The 20737-nt window shown below is 38.1% G+C and overlaps 3 protein-coding genes across 3 annotated transcripts; all 3 read right to left on the bottom strand.

The window, feature by feature from the left end:
* Positions 1-854: 854 nt before the first annotated feature.
* LOC116130686 (protein NRT1/ PTR FAMILY 1.2-like) lies at positions 855-2888 on the bottom strand. Its single transcript, XM_031416410.1, has 3 exons — positions 2871-2888; positions 1951-2498; positions 855-1821 (listed from the first exon to the last, which is right to left on the bottom strand). Exons 1-3 carry the CDS (start codon positions 2886-2888, stop codon positions 933-935), a joined length of 1455 nt encoding a protein of 484 aa, XP_031272270.1. The 3' UTR covers positions 855-932.
* Positions 2889-3135: 247 nt separating this feature from the next.
* On the bottom strand, positions 3136-3650 carry LOC116130600 (protein NRT1/ PTR FAMILY 1.2-like). Its single transcript, XM_031416322.1, has 2 exons — positions 3471-3650; positions 3136-3372 (listed from the first exon to the last, which is right to left on the bottom strand). The coding sequence occupies exons 1-2, from the start codon at positions 3589-3591 to the stop codon at positions 3143-3145; spliced, it is 351 nt and encodes a 116-aa protein (XP_031272182.1). The 5' UTR covers positions 3592-3650; the 3' UTR covers positions 3136-3142.
* A 283-nt stretch (positions 3651-3933) lies between these two features.
* Positions 3934-20285, bottom strand: LOC116130685 (putative E3 ubiquitin-protein ligase LIN). The gene is made up of 16 exons (XM_031416409.1): positions 19494-20285; positions 18134-18349; positions 17986-18037; positions 9034-9067; positions 7799-8953; positions 7546-7690; positions 7123-7380; positions 6688-6994; positions 6134-6258; positions 5931-6047; positions 5677-5808; positions 5481-5603; positions 5228-5338; positions 4975-5121; positions 4471-4716; positions 3934-4305 (listed from the first exon to the last, which is right to left on the bottom strand). The coding sequence occupies exons 1-16, from the start codon at positions 20283-20285 to the stop codon at positions 4288-4290; spliced, it is 3978 nt and encodes a 1325-aa protein (XP_031272269.1). The 3' UTR covers positions 3934-4287.
* Between the last annotated feature and the right edge of the window lie 452 nt (positions 20286-20737).

The following is a 20737-nucleotide window of genomic DNA, read 5'->3' as shown; positions in this document are numbered from 1 at the left end:
TCTTTGGCCTACAAATGGAAGAACTGCTGAGATACATAATTACATACTCAAGTAGGCTACATTCTTTTCCAAATTTGACACCCGTAGTCCATATTTAGAGTTCACATGCACGAATTGGAAACGTCCACTTTAAGTGAAAGATGCCCCACGAGTTAATAAATTGAATTGCATTAAAAACCATAAATATTCAGTTGCTATAACATGACATCTCCCTTAAAAAACAGATACATCCTAAATCGAGAATTAAAAATGTTGTAAATCCGAGTCTACTTAACAAAAATCAAGATTCTAACCAACCATACAAAGATCAAAAACAGGAAAAAACAACACCCGATCTTTGACGTGGTTCACTTGTTCAAGATTAAACAAACTAAGTCCATGTTGAGCTCCATAATATAGTGGCTCGCTGCACTATTGTTATCACAAAATCACAGAGTACAATCCTCAAGCACACACTCAATCATTTGCTCAATCACTCACTCTCAAGAACCTCAATCTTTCTACTCCTGTTACCGTAAATCTACAATCCTATAGAGAAGCCTATCCCCGATTCTCTACCCTCAAAAGAAACACAACTTTTGGGTGGATTTACAATCCAATTTACACAAGAGAACAGTTAGAGAATAAGAACCTTAGCAGAGATTGCGAAATTACAAAAGGATTTCACTGTGCAAATTGGTTGATCTGCTGTTTTTATACGTTGACAACCAGAGAAGATTCCAGCCGTTGGATTTGATAGAGATCAAGGGCCAAGACTAAAGAGAGACAGCTTGAAACGGCACCGCATTACTAAAGCCCAATACGACACAGTTTTGACGGCTTCACAAGTTCACATATTAACAAAAAACAAAAAAAAAATTCATATCACAAATTGCAATCCCATCTCAAGTATCTTAAATACAATTTTCGAAACAAAAATGCAAATATGCATATCAAATTAGTGGCGATGTATCTTCTTTTCTTTCTAGTCTTATTTTCGAGGGCACTTTCTTCCCGTCCCTGGAAGGTCCATAAGCCCAACAACACACCAGAAAAGAACCAAAATTGACCACAGAGAGTATGGTAATAAGCCAATAGAAATAATTCAAGTGACCCTTGTTCAGGTTATTTGACAGCCAACTCTCTTTCCCATCTTGCCTTGTAATCTCATCAACAATTTTCACTAAAACACCACTAAACATATCGGCAACAGCCATTCCAAGTGTGTAGAGAGCTATGGCAATGCTAGACATGCTCTTAGGAAGCTGTGAGTAATAAAACTCTATCTGCCCAATTGCATTCAGAGCCTCAGCCAACCCAAGCAAGCAAAATTGTGGTATTAGCCACATAGCAGACATGTCCATCACAATGTTAGGCTTATCAACCAACCCTTCATCTATGGCAGTTTTCCTCCTAATGCTCTCCACAATTGCTGATACTGCCATAGCCACTGCAGAAAGTATCAACCCACTTCCCATCCGAATTTTAGGACTGAACCCGCCTGGATTTCCTGTAAATCTTCCTAGAATTGGAACTATTACACGGTCATAACTGACAACCCATATTGTTAGTGTGACAATGGCAAACACTGTGAATGATCCAGCTGGAATTTGGAAGTGTGAAGTGACGTGGCGATCCATAGTCTTGGCTTGGAGTGCAGTAAATGAATTTTGGTTCAAACTAACTAGAACAATGATGCCAGTGGACCACATAGGGATAATTCTTAGTAGTGCTTTAAGTGATTCTACTTGGTCTATGCTGCTGAGTTTCCATGGATTTGAAGCTGTTCCATCCGGTTTTAAGTCCTCGGAATTTTCAATGATGCAAGCTTTGTTAAGAAACCTATATGTGCAGTAAAGCAAGCTAAGAAGATGTTTCTTCTCTCATATTTTTTTAGGTGAGTGAACATAAAGGATTTTAACCGAGTTAGACATTGATACTTATGATTTAAGTAATGAAAGTATTTGGTACCTTAGTTTGTCAGTTGGAGTAATGTAGATATTTGTATCTAGGCGCTGATAGTACTCCAGATTGTTGTCTGGTATATTAAGGTTTCTTTTTCTAAGAGCAGCCACAATCACTTGAATAAAGCCAGTAAACAAGCTCTTCTCGACCTTCACTTTAACGTAAAGATTAGAACCCATCAAGAACATGAGAGTTGAAAACACCATTAAAAGTGCAGGAACACCAAAACCCACTTTCCAACCCAGTTGATCTTGAATATAGATTATTAATGTCAACGCTAGAAATGTGGAAACACCTATTGATGCATAGTACCAGTTGAAGAAACTCTGTATTATCCTCTCATTATTGGGATTGCCTTTCTTGTCCAATTGATCAGCACCAAAGGCCATCGAACATGGTCTGATGCAACCAGCACCAATTGATATGAGCCCAAAAGAGGTTAGTAAGACGAAGAGTTGGGCCGGTGTTGCTGATTCACAGTTGCTGCTAAACTGGGTGCAGAGAGGAGGCTTTAACTGTGGGATCATGGCTGTTAACCATAGAAGAGTAGTGCCCTGTGACACGGTATGAATACATTAGCTTTAAAAAAGTACACACACGGAATAGTCACTGTTTTTTCTTTTTCAGTTGATGACACCAATTAGCAACTAATATCCTGATACTAATGACTATTTAACTTCATGCTTAGTAATTTATTAGCGAGGCATGTTTCCATGACAAATTCACTGTTGTCAATGTTTAAGGTCGAATGCTAAGTATAGCTGCCATTTCTGAATGCAGTTTAGTATTGATATAAGCCAATTGGGGCAGTCAATAATTTGGACAAGAAAATGTGGACGTTTCTGCTGGACTATCTTATTGTCTCGACATGAAATTGCCGGGACACATGGAAGACTTTTCACGAAAGAAAAAGTCTTTCGAGGTACGTTTGAAACAAACTCCATACATAAAAAAGCCTTTAAAACAGATTGAAAACAAAGAATACAAAATAATAAAAAATAAAGAATTCAACGATCAAAGATTATACGGTAGGTATTCTTCTGCAATCAATCAGTCATCCCAAGTTGTGTTGCCGGGATTAATGCAATCTCTTTAATTACTTGAAAGAAATTAAAATTCATCAGTTTTAGCCAATGCTTTGTCCCGAAGATATATATTTAGTTAAATTAGTCATGTTGATCAAAGGAAAGGATTTTAATTATAAACTTACAAGAAGACTGGAGAAGGAACCCAGAAGAATTGCCCAAAATCGGCCAATATAAGAATCGGAAAGAAAAGCACCCACAATAGCCAAAGCATTGGATGTAGCAGACCACATGGCCAGCATGGTAGCTCCATTTGCAGTTGCTATATGATAACCATTCATCAAGTAGAATATCATATTTGGCATCAATCCATAACCAGCAACCTTCTCAAATGATTCATTCACTGTTGAACAAAAAGAAACAAAGGAAATTAATGAAGTCAAAAGTTAAAGGTATCGTAAATTACTTACTTGTATACAAGTGAGAGTGGGATATGCTTACCTATGATGAAGGGCATGGTTCTAAAGCCACCCTTTTTGGGCCTTGAAGATTGTTGAATCATGTTTTCGTTTAAGGAAGATTCCATCTTCACTTCTGCAACTATCCGCTTTACATTTTCCATATTTATGGAGAGTACTACAAAGTCTGTTATGAGTCTTCCCTAACAACAACAAAATCATGGCAGCAATATTTTGACCAGAATCCAGAAAAACCATCCTAGGAAGGGACCACCATTGACGTGTAAGGCATTAATTAGCTGTACTCTAGTTATTGAATATATAAATGCGTAATGGAAAGTATAGTTTTAAACGTCTCTTTCAATTCTCTAATCACAACGAAGAACAAGTTGCAAAAATATCTCTTCTCGTATATTCTTCATAATAAAACTAATAATCATACTGAAAAATAAAGCTTGTTATTTTCTCTCAAAATATTTCGTGGCGTTTGTATGTGGATGATTCTCTCTTATTTCAGGGATTTATCTTTACTCTGTATTTTTCGTCAACTATCATTGACACTATTTACACATTATAGTTAATCCAGGACAATGTTTTTCCAAATTGTAATAACAATAATTGATATTCTATACATAGATACAAAGAAGGTTACAACCCCCCGGGCTGCACCTGATAGTTTGATGATCAATATTTATCTGCTATTTACATTTCTCATGCATCCTGTGAAGAAGCTTATTTTATGGAATGCAAAAAATAATTCACAATAAAGAATATCATCTGCACAATGCAAAGAATTTCGGTTGACACTTAACCGCTTCAAGCCGTTCCTCTTATCAAAATTTTTACCGCGTCCACGTTTTCTAGCTCAGCCCCCATGCCTGCAAACAAGCAGAGAGATCTTAATCTTTAAATTTGAAGACAAAAGGTATGGCAGTTAACTGAAGAGACTTTAGAGATAAACACAAATCCAAATAAAAAATTGAAACAGGAAAGAAGAATAATTCTGTCCTTCGTTGAAGGTTGAGATGAAAGAAATAGAATACCTGAATCCTTCCATCCGAAGTTCCAATCACCAAAACTTCTTCATTGTCATCAAGAGCCATACATAGAACCTTGCCATTTGTAGCAGTTTGAAGTGTTTCTATTTTAGTTTGTTTCTTACTGTCCCAAATTTCTACAGCTCCTCCTTTGCATCCCAAATAAACTAGTTCTGAGCTTACAGCCATTGCCCGTACTTCACATGTAGTTGGCAGTGATCCAACCATGGCATAATTTGAAGCACTCCAAATCTTTGCCAAATTAAAATTAGGCTTTGTTAGTTACTTTAACAAATTTCCAATCACAGGAAATATGACTTGAAGTAAATAAGTGAAGGCAATCCTAATCAGCTTGATAGGAACCTGCTGTTTTCAGTTATAAATCACAAAGCTTAAAGTTACTTCAGCATATCTAATTTTTTGGTTGAATTTAGATATTAATCATCTATGAATATAAGAAGAAGGGAGAAAATTGGCAACGGTAGAGCATTGGTGTTGGTAAATTTATACCTTCACAACTGCCCCATCTAAGCCAGAGCTTGCTGAATATATAAGTCCATTGTGAACTTGCAGTGCATGAATGGGATTTGCCTTTCCTAGTAATTTTCTTGAACCAATTTGAATGGTACCTAGTGTTCCTGTTGCCAAATCAATTTCCTGAAAAGAATTGAGATTTATTAAAATCTAAATATTTGGGAGAAAAAGTTAGTTTAGAAGAGCTGAGTGCAGATAGTATAACAATGAAGAGAACCTCATGCCATACCTGAATACTACTATCATGGCATCCACAATACAATTTTCCTTGTAAAAGAGCCAAACACTTAACATTTTTGCTGGAGTTCAACAGTTTAGATCCTCCAGTCCATGAGTGAACCTAAGAGAAAATTGACAGTGTGTTTTTCAGTTAAACAAATACCCAAGTTCATTGAACCTATAAAATTCAGAGGGTGAGAGCATGTGATGTGGGGAAATAAAAATCACTGGCAACAGGAAGGATGGATTGTGTTATATGATACCTTGACACCAGCTCCTTGTGGAATGAAGCATACGATGCCACTGGCAACAACTAGACTGTGAACCTGATCCTTTGTGTCTTGTACTTGTACACAATAGATCTCTTCATTGCCGATGGACCAAACCTGCTCATCATCATAAGAACTATTTCAGTCTGCAAATTTAGTAGATATAATTGGAGGAATTATTTTAACATACCCGTGCTGTTTTATCAAGTGAACCACTATATAGTCTTTCCTCTGATTGTAAAACGGCTAAGCTGGTAACTGCCTTAGTATGTTCTCGGATTTCTTGGATGAGATGGAGAATGCTACCTCTCCCTGTCCAGACCTACAGAATTTGAGAATAAAATATTTTATTGAAGTTTAATCTTAGTCTGTCGATGCTTAAATGCTTCAATTAAACTGAATAAATATTGAAGACTTCTGTAATTCAGATATAGATAGAGTTACCTTTATAGTTCCATCTGAATGGCCAGAAAATATCTTGTCTCTGAAGCAAGCTATAGAGAGCACCTCTCCATTTTCACTGGAATCTAATTGAACTAATTCTTTATGATTCCAGAAGTCCTGCCACCAAACAAGGATAAAAATTGCATCTAAGATACCTCATCTTACCGGGATATATATGATATACAGAATTGTACTGAACTTACAGCACTTGATTCATGCCCTTCGGAGAAAACTTTCAGCATTTCAACGGCCAAAGGACAGGATTTCCGAAACTCTCTCAGGCCTTTCATAATATCCTTCATATGGGGAGATAGATAAACCATCCCCTCTGAAATGAGCAACATCAAGTTTCAGTATACCAACAACTAATTCTGAAAGAAAACAGAGAAACCAACTGCAGGTAGTATATAGACCACATGCATGTGTATCCTCACAAAAAACAGGTAAAATGATTCTCTAGTATGGGGGCATTACTACGAATAGCATTTGCACTGTAAATAAAAATGAATATGCAAGTTCCTTTTATAATTTTGTTTTATCTTTCGATCTGCAACATCTCTCCTAGAGTTTGGCTTTATGCTTCAAATGCCAACAAGAAAACCAGATTATTTGATCCAAATGACCCCAAGTCCAACCCACCATAGGGATTGCAGAACTTAACATAATTTTTGCCCTCAAAAAGATTCGAGGAAGTTTCCTAATGTCTTATCCCGATGACTGAAATGAAATTCTGATTAATCCAAAGATGGTTACCAACCTGGGTCATGTATGAAGCTGTTTAGAGCAAGTAATGATAGGGCTTTGTCATCAGTGTCCTTCACAGACTTGAATATTGATACAAAGCGCTGGAGTAAGCAGACCCTGGCTGCTCCTTGGATCCCTGTGTCTGGCATAAGTCTCAGCATGTATACTAGCCATGTTGCTGACTCTAAGCATGCTGAACTTAACTTTGCATATCTGCTCTTTGAGCCTTCTGCTAAAGCCTCAAACACCAGACCAAACTCATGGCTTGCAAGAACAAAAGCCATTTTTCTTTCCCAATCATCTGCAGCTTTCTCTTCTTCCTGCAAAAGAGAAAGAAAGTATCAGTGACAAATTATAAATAGATGGAAATTCTATAGAACCATAAACTAGAGGTTAAATTATTAGCAATAATTTGGAAATAACTTTCAACATCTTGAAAGGAACTCACTGAAGTATCGTCAATCTCTCCTGAAATGCTGCCAAGCCGCTCTGTTCGTATTAGACTTCTGTAACCTCTCGCAAGCCCAGCGCGCTTCAGAAGAATAGCACGTGTAAGTGGCTTCCCAGAGAAAGTGAACCTCCCTTGTAGTGTCATGATTGTCTGAGCAGCCGCTATTTGGGCAGCTGGGAAGTCGGAATTTCTGAGGCAAGAAATGAGGGTATCTATTGCCTCTTCACGATATATACTCATCTTTCTCGGTTCGGCCTACAGATCAAGACTCTAGCCATTAATTATCAACTTTAAAGATGAATTTGACCAATCAAACAATTTTCCAGAATAAGGCAAAAACAGTCACAAAGATAGACTATTTGTTGAAGGATTGATAGCATAAGTTTTCAAATAGCAAGACCGAGAGAGTGAGATCCGAACCAGCAGATCTAGTTGGAGAAGGAGACCCGCGACAACAGGGCATTGGTCTTCGTTGGCTGTCTGTAAATAAACGAGGAGGGTGTGCATTGTACTGAATGTACCTTCATCCTTAATGATGTGGAGAATTTGCTCATTGAATGTTCTCCTAGAGAAAACCGAACATTGAAATCAACCCAGACAGGCATAATCCCCAAATTCACCATAAAATTGGCAACTAATAGTGCATATAGAGATTCAGATATGATAGATATACCTGTTCAATTTGACTAACTCGGAGAGAAAAGAAACTATCTCAAACCTTTCTCCATCACTTGCAGCCATGAAGCTCTCCAAAACAGGAGCCAACACAGCTTTTTCAGCAATGGTATTTCTGCATTTTCCATCCTCGTGCATGCATCTCAATAAGATACCAACTGCTGCAATTCTCTCCTCAGCCAACTCGGCTTCCAAGCTGCCAATAATGCTTTCGAACACCTTTGAAGAAACAATTGTATTGGCAATTGAAGATACGATGCTCTCTTCACTGTTCCCAATAATCTGTCCCAACAAAAGCACTGAAGCTGATTTTTGCTTCAAACACATCTTGAGCAAATCCTCATCTTTCTTCTTAATTACATTCAGGAGAGCTTCCATCATATCCATCTCAATTAAGGTCATGGTGGAAGGTCTTAATAAATATATCAACACGACTGCCTCATGCAAACCTTTCTTGAAAAGAGCCACAATACACTCCACATCAGATTCAACTCTTGTGAGTGTCTGGATCACAGATTTGTCTCTTGACCCCAGTTCAGATAACAGAAAAACAGTTGCTTTCAATACACGAGGATCAACAGAATTGAAAAGAATCTCCACAAATCCATTGATAACCGGAGGTTTGGAAAGCATAGATTGAATATCCATATCCATATTTGCTTCCTGCCAGAACCGCTCGATTTGGAGTACAGCCATTTCAGATTCTTTGAGAATTTCTGACATACAAAGATTGTTTATTGCATGTCTCAGTGCTGTTATTGTCCCATCAATGGTGGCTTGGCTTATGACACTGTTAGGAGAAGTTGAAGGAAGAATTGACTTGGACATTTGCTCGGGTTCTAGGAGAGGACTCTCAGATTGACTCAAGAGTGAACCAGAGTTGTCTTCTTGCCAACTTGCAATAAGCCGTTTGAGCACATAGTTTGTTTTAGGTAGCTGTGTACTATGCAGTTTCTGGCGTGTAATGGGGCATGTTGAGTTTCCCCTCTCAATCCACTCTTGGATTGCTTTACGTTCGTATGTCTGGCCTGTCTCGAGAGTCACTGGGTCATCAAAGACGTGGCTAGTTATCGGACAAACAAAGTCCTTTGGAGGTGTATGCTTTCCATCGCCAGGTGGGTTATCAGCATCTTCCATCGGATGATCCGGAGGACTAAAAGCAAAAGGAATACAAATGTTAAAAAATGAAGCAGCCAACGTAACAGTGTTGCCCAATTTTCAAAAGAGACATACCGACTGGATTCTGCCAAAATGGGCTCCTTCTGTTNTCCGCAGGTTAGAAAGTCCAAAAAGTGTTAGGTAGACCAGCTCAAATAATTGATATCGGTAGTATAAATAGAATAAAATAAATGTATTTGGTTGGACGGTTCAAACAACAGCAGTGCACTGGGAAAATGAACATTGGAAGAATACAGGGAGAGAGAGAGAACAAATGGGCAGTGTCATTTTGAATCCTTCACCAGTTAACCCCTATTCGACGAGAACATCAAAATTATCATTTATGTCAGAAATCAATTTTATAAAAATTATAATATTTTCTAAATTTTAGAAACAATTTGACGAATGGTTCAAAGTAGTTTTTTTTTTTTTTTTTCTATTTTAACCTTAAACTTCATTCTAAGATCGCATTTGAAAGTACACGCTCAAAATTAATTTTTTTTTTTTTAAAATAAACAAATTCATAAGATTAATTAAAAAAAATGCTAGTAATTAGGAGAAAAAAATTAGAGATTGAAGCATATTACATTATAGCACCCTTTTGTCCATCCAAGTTCCTCCTTGAGTTTGTTGCTGTCGTCTTCGTTGCGCTCAAATTTGTCAACTTCTCTCAAAACGACTAATGGTGGATTAATCAATCTGCTATCATCCTTACTTTCTAAAACCTCTTTAAAGTATTTTACGAAAACCCTGCAATTCTCATCAAGAACCTCTTCATAAATTCTCTCAAGCTCTATCAGCTCTGAAGCTTGATCTCCAGTCATTTTCGACAACAGCTTCGTCAGCGGAAGAACCACCGATACATCTTCACCTCCAGAATAATCGTCGCTATCATAACTCTCCCGCATTGATAAAGATGACAAAACACTTGATCTTTGGTCATTGAACCATTGAAGAACAGGAAGAAAATGGACTAGAAACAACTCCTCGAAAAGTAGAGGCACTAACTCTGAACGAGCAAAACCAGGGTCCAGAGTAAATATGTGGAGAAGACTGAGGGATGCGTTGAGGGGTTGATCACAGAGATGATAAATGAGGGACAGGAGAAAGGAGGAGAAGGGGCTTTCAGGATGAAGGAGGAGGAGGCGTTTGGCGAGACGGAGAGAGGAGGATTGAATGGAGGGGTTGGTGGTGGAGATGGCATTTTCAAGAGTTTCAGTGGCCAGGTGTAGAGGTTTGAGTGTGGTTTGGTTAGAATTAGGCGGGATTTTGCTGCGAAGAGTTGAAAAAAGGTTGTGGCGGAGGTCAGGTTGGGCTAGGATTTCGGAGATGAAGGTGCTGGTGTGGTGGAGGATTTCCGTTGTGGAGGTGGTGGCCATGGTGGCGGTGGTGGTTACAACAATTGGTCAGTGTGGGGATGATAAGTATCATAAAGATATCAATAGAAATTTCTGTTTCTTGTGCTGGCGCGAAAACTATGAGACGGCCCTCGGAAATGACTAGGGTGACCTCAGTCTCAAGTTTAGGTGCTTTTTAACTAGTTTCGGAGCTTTGGTAATGTACAAGCAAGAGTATGAAACTAATAATTTTCGTTAAATTAAATTAAATATCCAAACATAATCTAAATTGAAATCTAGTTTAATTGAATTAGATTTACATCCTTTTTAGTTGAGAAGAGGAAAAAAGAAATTGCAAACTGCATAGGTTAAAAAGGTAATTTCATTTATTTGCTACTCCTGAAATGCTGCCAAGCCGCTCTGTTCGTATAGACTTCTGAACCTTCGCAAGCCCAGCGCGCAGAAGAATAGCACGTGTAAGTGGCTTCCCAGAGAAAGTGAACCTCCCTTGTAGTGTCATGATTGTCTGAGCAGCCGCTATTTGGGCAGCTGGGAAGTCGGAATTTCTGAGGCAAGAAATGAGGGTATCTATTGCCTCTTCACGATATATACTCATTCTTCGGTTCGGCTACAGATCAAGACTCTAGCCATTAATTATCAACTTTAAAGATGAATTTGACCAATCAAACAATTTTCCAGAATAAGGCAAAACAGTCACAAAGATAGACTATTTGTTGGAGGATTGTAGATCATAAGTTTTCAAATAGCAAGACCGAGAGAGTGAGATCCGAACCAGAGATCTAGTTGGAGAAGGAGCCCGCGACAACAGGGCATGGTCTTCGTTGGCTGTCTGTAAATAAACGAGGAGGGTGTGCATTGTACTGAATGTACCTTCATCCTTAATGATGTGGAGAATTTGCTCATTGAATGTTCTCCTAGAGAAAACCGAACATTGAAATCAACCCGACAGGCATAATCCCCAAATTCACCATAAAATTGGCAAAATAGTGCATATAGAGATTCAGATATGATAGATACCTGTTCAATTTGACTAACTCGGAGAGAAAGAAAACTATCTCAAACCTTTCTCCATCACTTGCAGCCATGAAGCTCTCCAAAACAGGAGCCAACACAGCTTTTTCAGCAATGGTATTCTGCATTTCCATCCTCGTGCATGATCTCAATAAGATACCAACTGCTGCATTCTCTCCTCAGCCAACTCGGCTTCCAAGCTGCCAATAATGCTTTCGAACACCTTTGAAGAAACAATTGTATTGGCAATTGAAGATACGATGCTCTCTTCACTTTCCCAATAATCTGTCCCAACAAAAGCACTGAAGCTGATTTTTGCTTCAACACATCTTGAGCAAATCCTCATCTTTCTTCTAATTACATTCAGAGAGCTTCCTCATACCATCTCAATTAAGGTCATGGTGGAAGGTCTAATAAATATATCAACACTACTGCCTCATGCAACCTTTCTTGAAAAGAGCCACAATACACTCCACATCAGATTCAACTCTTGTGAGTGTCTGGATCACAGATTTGTCTTTGACCCCAGTTCAGATAACAGAAAAACAGTTGCTTTCAAACACGAGATCAACAGAATTGAAAAGACTCCCAAATCCATTGAAACCGGAGGTTTGGAAAGCATAGATTGAATATCCATATCCATATTTGCTCCTGCCAGAACCGCTCGATTTGGAGTACAGCCACTTCAGATTCTTTGAGAATTTCTGACATACAAAGATTTTATAGCATGTCTCAGTGCTGTTACTGTCCCATCAATGTGGCTTGGCTTATGAACACTGTTAGGAGAAGTTGAAGGTAGAATTGACTTGGACATTTGCTGGGTTCTAGGAGAGGACTCTCAGATTGACTCAAGAGTGAACCAGAGTTGTCTTCTTGCCAACTTGCAATAAGCCGTTTGAGCACATAGTTTGTTTTAGGTAGCTGTGTACTATGCAGTTTCTGGCGTGTAATGGGGCATGTTGAGTTTCCCTCTCAATCCACTCTGGATTGCTTTACGTTCGTATGTCTGGCCTGTCTCGAGAGTCACTGGGTCATCAAAGACGTGGCTAGTTATCGGACAAACAAAGTCCTTTGGAGGTGTATGTTTCCATCGCCAGGTGGGTTATCATATCTTCCATCGGATGATCCGGAGGACTAAAAGCAAAAGGAATACAAATGTAAAAAATGAAGCAGCCAACGTAACAATGTTGCCCAATTTTCAAAAGAGACATACCGACTGGATTCTGCCAAAATGGGCTCGTTCTGTTTCTTGGTTCGGAATTTTCTAGGCTCAAACGACGACATTTTTATGTTTTTGTGCTACTGACACAAGACAACATTATAAATACAGGTAACTACTACATAGGAAAATCAGTCCATGGAGGAGATAGTTATTCTCGTTACTATCGCTTACCTCATTTTCAGCTTCAGAATCTGAAGAAGAGTAATCGTCCAATGAAAACTCAAGTTCAGAATCAGAATTTAGTAGCGGTGACCTTGTCGACTTTCTCAAATTCTGTCTTCGCGGATGCTTAGAGGGATTCTTTGAGGATAAAATGATGGAGACTTGGATTTGCTACTGCCTGGATATAATTCAACCGACTTTTCTCCTTCTTCAGCCCATATTGGCTGCAGGATACAATGCATTAGGCTTGGAATGGTCAAACTAAATAAAACAGACTAGCGCACTACAACTTGGACTAGAAAAGTCATACATCTATTCTAAAACAACAATATAATAATGATATAATATAATCACAAGCTGCAAAATTATAAGAATGAGACTTTTAGGATTAAAAAAAAAAATTGCATGACAAAATTATAAACCTGAATGAATTCGAATATGTAAATCAACAAATAGGAATTGATTATAATGTATATGTTTGACCAGTTGAGGAGTAATAAGATATATTTGACCTTTTAGAATTGTTAGCCTATATATGAGAATCATGTCCCATTAACATACTACATCGAGAATCCAATCAACCAATTATTGTTTCTATAAATCAATATATTTTTTTCTATAACTGAGGGTATCCAGACAGTTTACAGCACCTCAATTAATCCTCGGGACTCTAGAACTATCGATGGTAAGCTCTAATAATTACTCTTATTAACACCTCAGCAACAACTCAAACTTAGATCCTCTTAATACACCCAGAGTCTTTATCAAACCACCATTGTGAGTAATATAAAATTTCTTTATTCCATTATGGTTACTACATTTCTATATTTTGGAAGTAAAATCCAAGCCAATGGCTCCATTGCCCGTACTTCACATGTAGTTGGCAGTGATCCAACCATGGCATAATTTGAAGCACTCCAAATCTTTGCCAAATTAAAATTAGGCTTTGTTAGTTACTTCAACAAATTTCCAATCACAGGAAATATGACTTGAAGTAAATGAGTGAAGGCAGTCCTAATCAGCTTGATAGGAACCTGCTGTTTTCAGTTATAAATCACAAAGCTTAAAGTTACTTCAGCATATCTAATTTTTTGGTTGAATTTAGATATTAATCATCTATGAATATAAGAAGAAGGGAGAAAATTGGCAACGGTAGAGCATTGGTGTTGGTAAATTTATACCTTCACAACTGCCCCATCTAAGCCAGAGCTTGCTGAATATATAAGTCCATTGTGAACTTGCAGTGCATGAATGGGATTTGCCTTTCCTAGTAATTTTCTTGAACCAATTTGAATGGTACCTAGTGTTCCTGTTGCCAAATCAATTTCCTGAAAAGAATTGAGATTTATTAAAATCTAAATATTTGGGAGAAAAAGTTAGTTTAGAAGAGCTGAGTGCAGATAGTATAACAATGAAGAGAACCTCATGCCATACCTGAATACTACTATCATGGCATCCACAATACAATTTTCCTTGTAAAAGAGCCAAACACTTAACATTTTTGCTGGAGTTCAACAGTTTAGATCCTCCAGTCCATGAGTGAACCTAAGAGAAAATTGACAGTGTGTTTTTCAGTTAAACAAATACCCAAGTTCATTGAACCTATAAAATTCAGAGGGTGAGAGCATGTGATGTGGGGAAATAAAAATCACTGGCAACAGGAAGGATGGATTGTGTTATATGATACCTTGACACCAGCTCCTTGTGGAATGAAGCATACGATGCCACTGGCAACAACTAGACTGTGAACCTGATCCTTTGTGTCTTGTACTTGTACACAATAGATCTCTTCATTGCCGATGGACCAAACCTGCTCATCATCATAAGAACTATTTCAGTCTGCAAATTTAGTAGATATAATTGGAGGAATTATTTTAACATACCCGTGCTGTTTTATCAAGTGAACCACTATATAGTCTTTCCTCTGATTGTAAAACGGCTAAGCTGGTAACTGCCTTAGTATGTTCTCGGATTTCTTGGATGAGATGGAGAATGCTACCTCTCCCTGTCCAGACCTACAGAATTTGAGAATAAAATATTTTATTGAAGTTTAATCTTAGTCTGTCGATGCTTAAATGCTTCAATTAAACTGAATAAATATTGAAGACTTCTGTAATTCAGATATAGATAGAGTTACCTTTATAGTTCCATCTGAATGGCCAGAAAATATCTTGTCTCTGAAGCAAGCTATAGAGAGCACCTCTCCATTTTCACTGGAATCTAATTGAACTAATTCTTTATGATTCCAGAAGTCCTGCCACCAAACAAGGATAAAAATTGCATCTAAGATACCTCATCTTACCGGGATATATATGATATACAGAATTGTACTGAACTTACAGCACTTGATTCATGCCCTTCGGAGAAAACTTTCAGCATTTCAACGGCCAAAGGACAGGATTTCCGAAACTCTCTCAGGCCTTTCATAATATCCTTCATATGGGGAGATAGATAAACCATCCCCTCTGAAATGAGCAACATCAAGTTTCAGTATACTAACAACTAATTCTGAAAGAAAACAGAGAAACCAACTGCAGGTAGTATATAGACCACATGCATGTGTATCCTCACAGAAAACAGGTAAAATGATTCTCTAGTATGGAGGCATTACTATGAATAGCATTTGCACTGTAAATAAAAATGAATATGCAAGTTCTTTTTATAATTTTGTTTTCTCTTTCGATCTGCAACATCTCTCCTAGAGTTTGGCTTTATGCTTCAAATGCCAACAAGAAAACCAGATTATTTGATCCAAATGACCCCAAGTCCAACCCACCATAGGGATTGCAGAACTTAACATAATTTTTGCCCTTAAAAAGATTCGAGGAAGTTTCCTAATGTCTTATCCCGATGACTGAAATGAAATTCTGATTAATCCAAAGATGGTTACCAACCTGGGTCATGTATGAAGCTGTTTAGAGCAAGTAATGATAGGGCTTTGTCATCAGTGTCCTTCACAGACTTGAATATTGATACAAAGCGCTGGAGTAAGCAGACCCTGGCTGCTCCTTGGATCCCTGTGTCTGGCATAAGTCTCAGCATGTATACTAGCCATGTTGCTGACTCTAAGCATGCTGAACTTAACTTTGCATATCTGCTCTTTGAGCCTTCTGCTAAAGCCTCAAACACCAGACCAAACTCATGGCTTGCAAGAACAAAAGCCATTTTTCTTTCCCAATCATCTGCAGCTTTCTCTTCTTCCTGCAAAAGAGAAAGAAAGTATCAGTGACAAATTATAAATAGATGGAAATTCTATAGAACCATAAACTAGAGGTTAAATTATTAGCAATAATTTGGAAATAACTTTCAACATCTTGAAAGGAACTCACTGAAGTATCGTCAATCTCTCCTGAAATGCTGCCAAGCCGCTCTGTTCGTATTAGACTTCTGTAACCTCTCGCAAGCCCAGCGCGCTTCAGAAGAATAGCACGTGTAAGTGGCTTCCCAGAGAAAGTGAACCTCCCTTGTAGTGTCATGATTGTCTGAGCAGCCGCTATTTGGGCAGCTGGGAAGTCGGAATTTCTGAGGCAAGAAATGAGGGTATCTATTGCCTCTTCACGATATATACTCATCTTTCTCGGTTCGGCCTACAGATCAAGACTCTAGCCATTAATTATCAACTTTAAAGATGAATTTGACCAATCAAACAATTTTCCAGAATAAGGCAAAAACAGTCACAAAGATAGACTATTTGTTGAAGGATTGATAGCATAAGTTTTCAAATAGCAAGACCGAGAGAGTGAGATCCGAACCAGCAGATCTAGTTGGAGAAGGAGACCCGCGACAACAGGGCATTGGTCTTCGTTGGCTGTCTGTAAATAAACGAGGAGGGTGTGCATTGTACTGAATGTACCTTCATCCTTAATGATGTGGAGAATTTGCTCATTGAATGTTCTCCTAGAGAAAACCGAACATTGAAATCAACCCAGACAGGCATAATCCCCAAATTCACCATAAAATTGGCAACTAATAGTGCATATAGAGATTCAGATATGATAGATATACCTGTTCAATTTGACTAACTCGGAGAGAAAAGAAACTATCTCAAACCTTTCTCCATCACTTGCAGCCATGAAGCTCTCCAAAACAGGAGCCAACACAGCTTTTTCAGCAATGGTATTTCTGCATTTTCCATCCTCGTGCATGCATCTCAATAAGATACCAACTGCTGCAATTCTCTCCTCAGCCAACTCGGCTTCCAAGCTGCCAATAATGCTTTCGAACACCTTTGAAGAAACAATTGTATTGGCAATTGAAGATACGATGCTCTCTTCACTGTTCCCAATAATCTGTCCCAACAAAAGCACTGAAGCTGATTTTTGCTTCAAACACATCTTGAGCAAATCCTCATCTTTCTTCTTAATTACATTCAGGAGAGCTTCCATCATATCCATCTCAATTAAGGTCATGGTGGAAGGTCTTAATAAATATATCAACACGACTGCCTCATGCAAACCTTTCTTGAAAAGAGCCACAATACACTCCACATCAGATTCAACTCTTGTGAGTGTCTGGATCACAGATTTGTCTCTTGACCCCAGTTCAGATAACAGAAAAACAGTTGCTTTCAATACACGAGGATCAACAGAATTGAAAAGAATCTCCACAAATCCATTGATAACCGGAGGTTTGGAAAGCATAGATTGAATATCCATATCCATATTTGCTTCCTGCCAGAACCGCTCGATTTGGAGTACAGCCATTTCAGATTCTTTGAGAATTTCTGACATACAAAGATTGTTTATTGCATGTCTCAGTGCTGTTATTGTCCCATCAATGGTGGCTTGGCTTATGACACTGTTAGGAGAAGTTGAAGGAAGAATTGACTTGGACATTTGCTCGGGTTCTAGGAGAGGACTCTCAGATTGACTCAAGAGTGAACCAGAGTTGTCTTCTTGCCAACTTGCAATAAGCCGTTTGAGCACATAGTTTGTTTTAGGTAGCTGTGTACTATGCAGTTTCTGGCGTGTAATGGGGCATGTTGAGTTTCCCCTCTCAATCCACTCTTGGATTGCTTTACGTTCGTATGTCTGGCCTGTCTCGAGAGTCACTGGGTCATCAAAGACGTGGCTAGTTATCGGACAAACAAAGTCCTTTGGAGGTGTATGTTTTCCATCGCCAGGTGGGTTATCATTATCTTCCATCGGATGATCCGGAGGACTAAAAGCAAAAGGAATACAAATGTCAAAAAATGAAGCAGCCAACGTAACAATGTTGCCCAATTTTCAAAAGAGACATACCGACTGGATTCTGCCAAAATGGGCTCGTTCTGTTTCTTGGTTCGGAATTTTCTAGGCTCAAACGACGACATTTTTATGTTTTTGTGCTACATGACACGAAGACAACATTATAAATACAGGTAACTACTACATAGGAAAATCAGTCCATGGAGGAGATAGTTATTCTCGTTACTATCGCTTACCTCATTTTCAGCTTCAGAATCTGAAGAAGAGTAATCGTCCAATGAAAACTCAAGTTCAGAATCAGAATTTAGTAGCGGTGACCTTGTCGACTTTCTCAAATTCTGTTCTTCTGGGATGCTTAGAGGGATTCTTTGAGGATAAAATGATGGAGACTTGGATTTGCTACTGCCTGGATATAATTCAACCGACTTTTCTCCTTCTTCAGCCCATATTGGCTGCAGGATAGAAATGCATTAGGCTTGGAATGGTCAAACTAAATATAACAGAAACTAGCTGGCACTACAACTTGGACTAGAAAAGTCATACATCTATTCTAAAACAACAATATAATAATGATATAATATAATCACAAGTTGCAAAAATTATAAGAATGAAGACTTTTAGAGATTAAAAAAAAAAAAATTACATGACAAAATTATAAACCATGGTGTAGCCTGAATGATTCGAATAATGTAAATCCATACAGAAAGGAATTGATTATAATGTATATGTTTGACCAGTTTGAGGAGTAATAAGCATATATTTGACCTTTTAGAATTGTTAGCCTATATATGAGAATCATATCCCATTAACATACTACATTGAGAATCCAATCAACCAATTATTGTTTCTATAAATCAATATATATTTTTTCTATAACTGAGGGTATCCAGACCAGTTTACAGCATACCTCAATTAATCCTCTGGGACTCTAGAACTATCGATGAGGTAAGAGCTCTAATAATTACTCTTATTAACACCTCAGCAACAACTCAAACTTAGATCCTCTTAATACACCCAAGAGTCTTTATCAAACCACCATTGTGAGTAATATAAAATTTCTTTATTCCATTATGGTTACTACATTTTCTATATTTTGGAAGTAAAATCCAAGCCAATGGATCCGCAGGTTAGAAAGTCCAAAAAGTGTTAGGTAGACCAGCTCAAATAATTGATTTCGGTAGTATAAATAGAATAAAATAAATGTATTTGGTTGGACGGTTCAAACAACAGCAGTGCACTGGGAAAATGAACATTGGAAGAATACAGGGAGAGAGAGAGAACAAATGGGCAGTGTCATTTTGAATCCTTCACCAGTTAACCCCTATTCGACGAGAACATCAAAATTATCATTTATGTCAGAAATCAATTTTATAAAAATTATAATATTTTCTAAATTTTAGAAACAATTTGACGAATGGTTCAAAGTAGTTTTTTTTTTTTTTTTTCTATTTTAACCTTAAACTTCATTCTAAGATCGCATTTGAAAGTACACGCTCAAAATTAATTTTTTTTTTTTTAAAATAAACAAATTCATAAGATTAATTAAAAAAAATGCTAGTAATTAGGAGAAAAAAATTAGAGATTGAAGCATATTACATTATAGCACCCTTTTGTCCATCCAAGTTCCTCCTTGAGTTTGTTGCTGTCGTCTTCGTTGCGCTCAAATTTGTCAACTTCTCTCAAAACGACTAATGGTGGATTAATCAATCTGCTATCATCCTTACTTTCTAAAACCTCTTTAAAGTATTTTACGAAAACCCTGCAATTCTCATCAAGAACCTCTTCATAAATTCTCTCAAGCTCTATCAGCTCTGAAGCTTGATCTCCAGTCATTTTCGACAACAGCTTCGTCAGCGGAAGAACCACCGATACATCTTCACCTCCAGAATAATCGTCGCTATCATAACTCTCCCGCATTGATAAAGATGACAAAACACTTGATCTTTGGTCATTGAACCATTGAAGAACAGGAAGAAAATGGACTAGAAACAACTCCTCGAAAAGTAGAGGCACTAACTCTGAACGAGCAAAACCAGGGTCCAGAGTAAATATGTGGAGAAGACTGAGGGATGCGTTGAGGGGTTGATCACAGAGATGATAAATGAGGGACAGGAGAAAGGAGGAGAAGGGGCTTTCAGGATGAAGGAGGAGGAGGCGTTTGGCGAGACGGAGAGAGGAGGATTGAATGGAGGGGTTGGTGGTGGAGATGGCATTTTCAAGAGTTTCAGTGGCCAGGTGTAGAGGTTTGAGTGTGGTTTGGTTAGAATTAGGCGGGATTTTGCTACGAAGAGTTGAAAAAAGGTTGTGGCGGAGGTCAGGTTGGGCTAGGATTTCGGAGATGAAGGTGGTGGTGTGGTGGAGGATTTCCGTTGTGGAGGTGGTGGCCATGGTGGCGGTGACAACAATTGGTCAGTGTGGGGATGATAAGTATCATAAAGATATCAATAGAAATTTCTGTTTCTTGTCCTGGCGCGAAAACTATGAGACGGCCCTCGGAAATGACTAGGGTGACCTCAGTCTCAAGTTTAGGTGCTTTTTAAGTAGTTTCGGAGCTTTGGTAATGTACAAGCAAGAGTATGAAAATAATAATGTTCGTTAAATTAAATTAAATATCCAAACATAATCTTAAATTGAAATCTAGTTTAATTGAATTAGATTTACATCCTTTTTAGTTGAGAAGAGGAAAAAGGAAATTGCAAACTGCATAGGTTAAAAAGGTAATTTCATTTATTTTTGAGTTTCGGGTGCTAGGTGAATCCGTGTGGGCCAGGGCAAAAAAGAATGGATCCAGCTGCCGCCTAGGCCGGCCCGACTTCACGCATGGCTTATTAGCAGATACA

The sequence above is a fragment of the Pistacia vera genome, unplaced genomic scaffold (genome assembly GCF_008641045.1).
Source record: "Pistacia vera cultivar Batoury unplaced genomic scaffold, PisVer_v2 Contig223, whole genome shotgun sequence".
Lineage (NCBI taxonomy): Eukaryota > Viridiplantae > Streptophyta > Magnoliopsida > Sapindales > Anacardiaceae > Pistacia > Pistacia vera.
This window is presented reverse-complemented; position numbering and strand designations above follow the sequence as displayed.

What these genes read in the sequence shown, in the direction of transcription:
- LOC116130600 (XM_031416322.1), bottom strand. Translation starts at nt 3,591, where the DNA reads ATGGAAAATGTAAAGCGGATAGTTGCAGAAGTGAAGATGGAATCTTCC. An exon ending in AACCATGCCCTTCATCATAG is followed by an intron (nt 3,373 to 3,470) that starts GTAAGCATATCC and finishes TTTGTTCAACAG; the next exon opens with TGAATGAATCATTTGAGAAG.
- LOC116130686 (XM_031416410.1), bottom strand. An exon ending in ACTCCAACTGACAAACTAAG is followed by an intron (nt 1,822 to 1,950) that starts GTACCAAATACT and finishes CTGCACATATAG; the next exon opens with GTTTCTTAACAAAGCTTGCA.
- LOC116130685 (XM_031416409.1), bottom strand. Translation starts at nt 20,285, where the DNA reads ATGGCCACCACCTCCACAACGGAAATCCTCCACCACACCACCACCTTC. An exon ending in GAGTTAGTCAAATTGAACAG is followed by an intron (nt 7,691 to 7,798) that starts GTATATCTATCA and finishes GGTTTTCTCTAG; the next exon opens with GAGAACATTCAATGAGCAAA. An exon ending in ATTCAGATGGAACTATAAAG is followed by an intron (nt 5,809 to 5,930) that starts GTAACTCTATCT and finishes CAAATTCTGTAG; the next exon opens with GTCTGGACAGGGAGAGGTAG.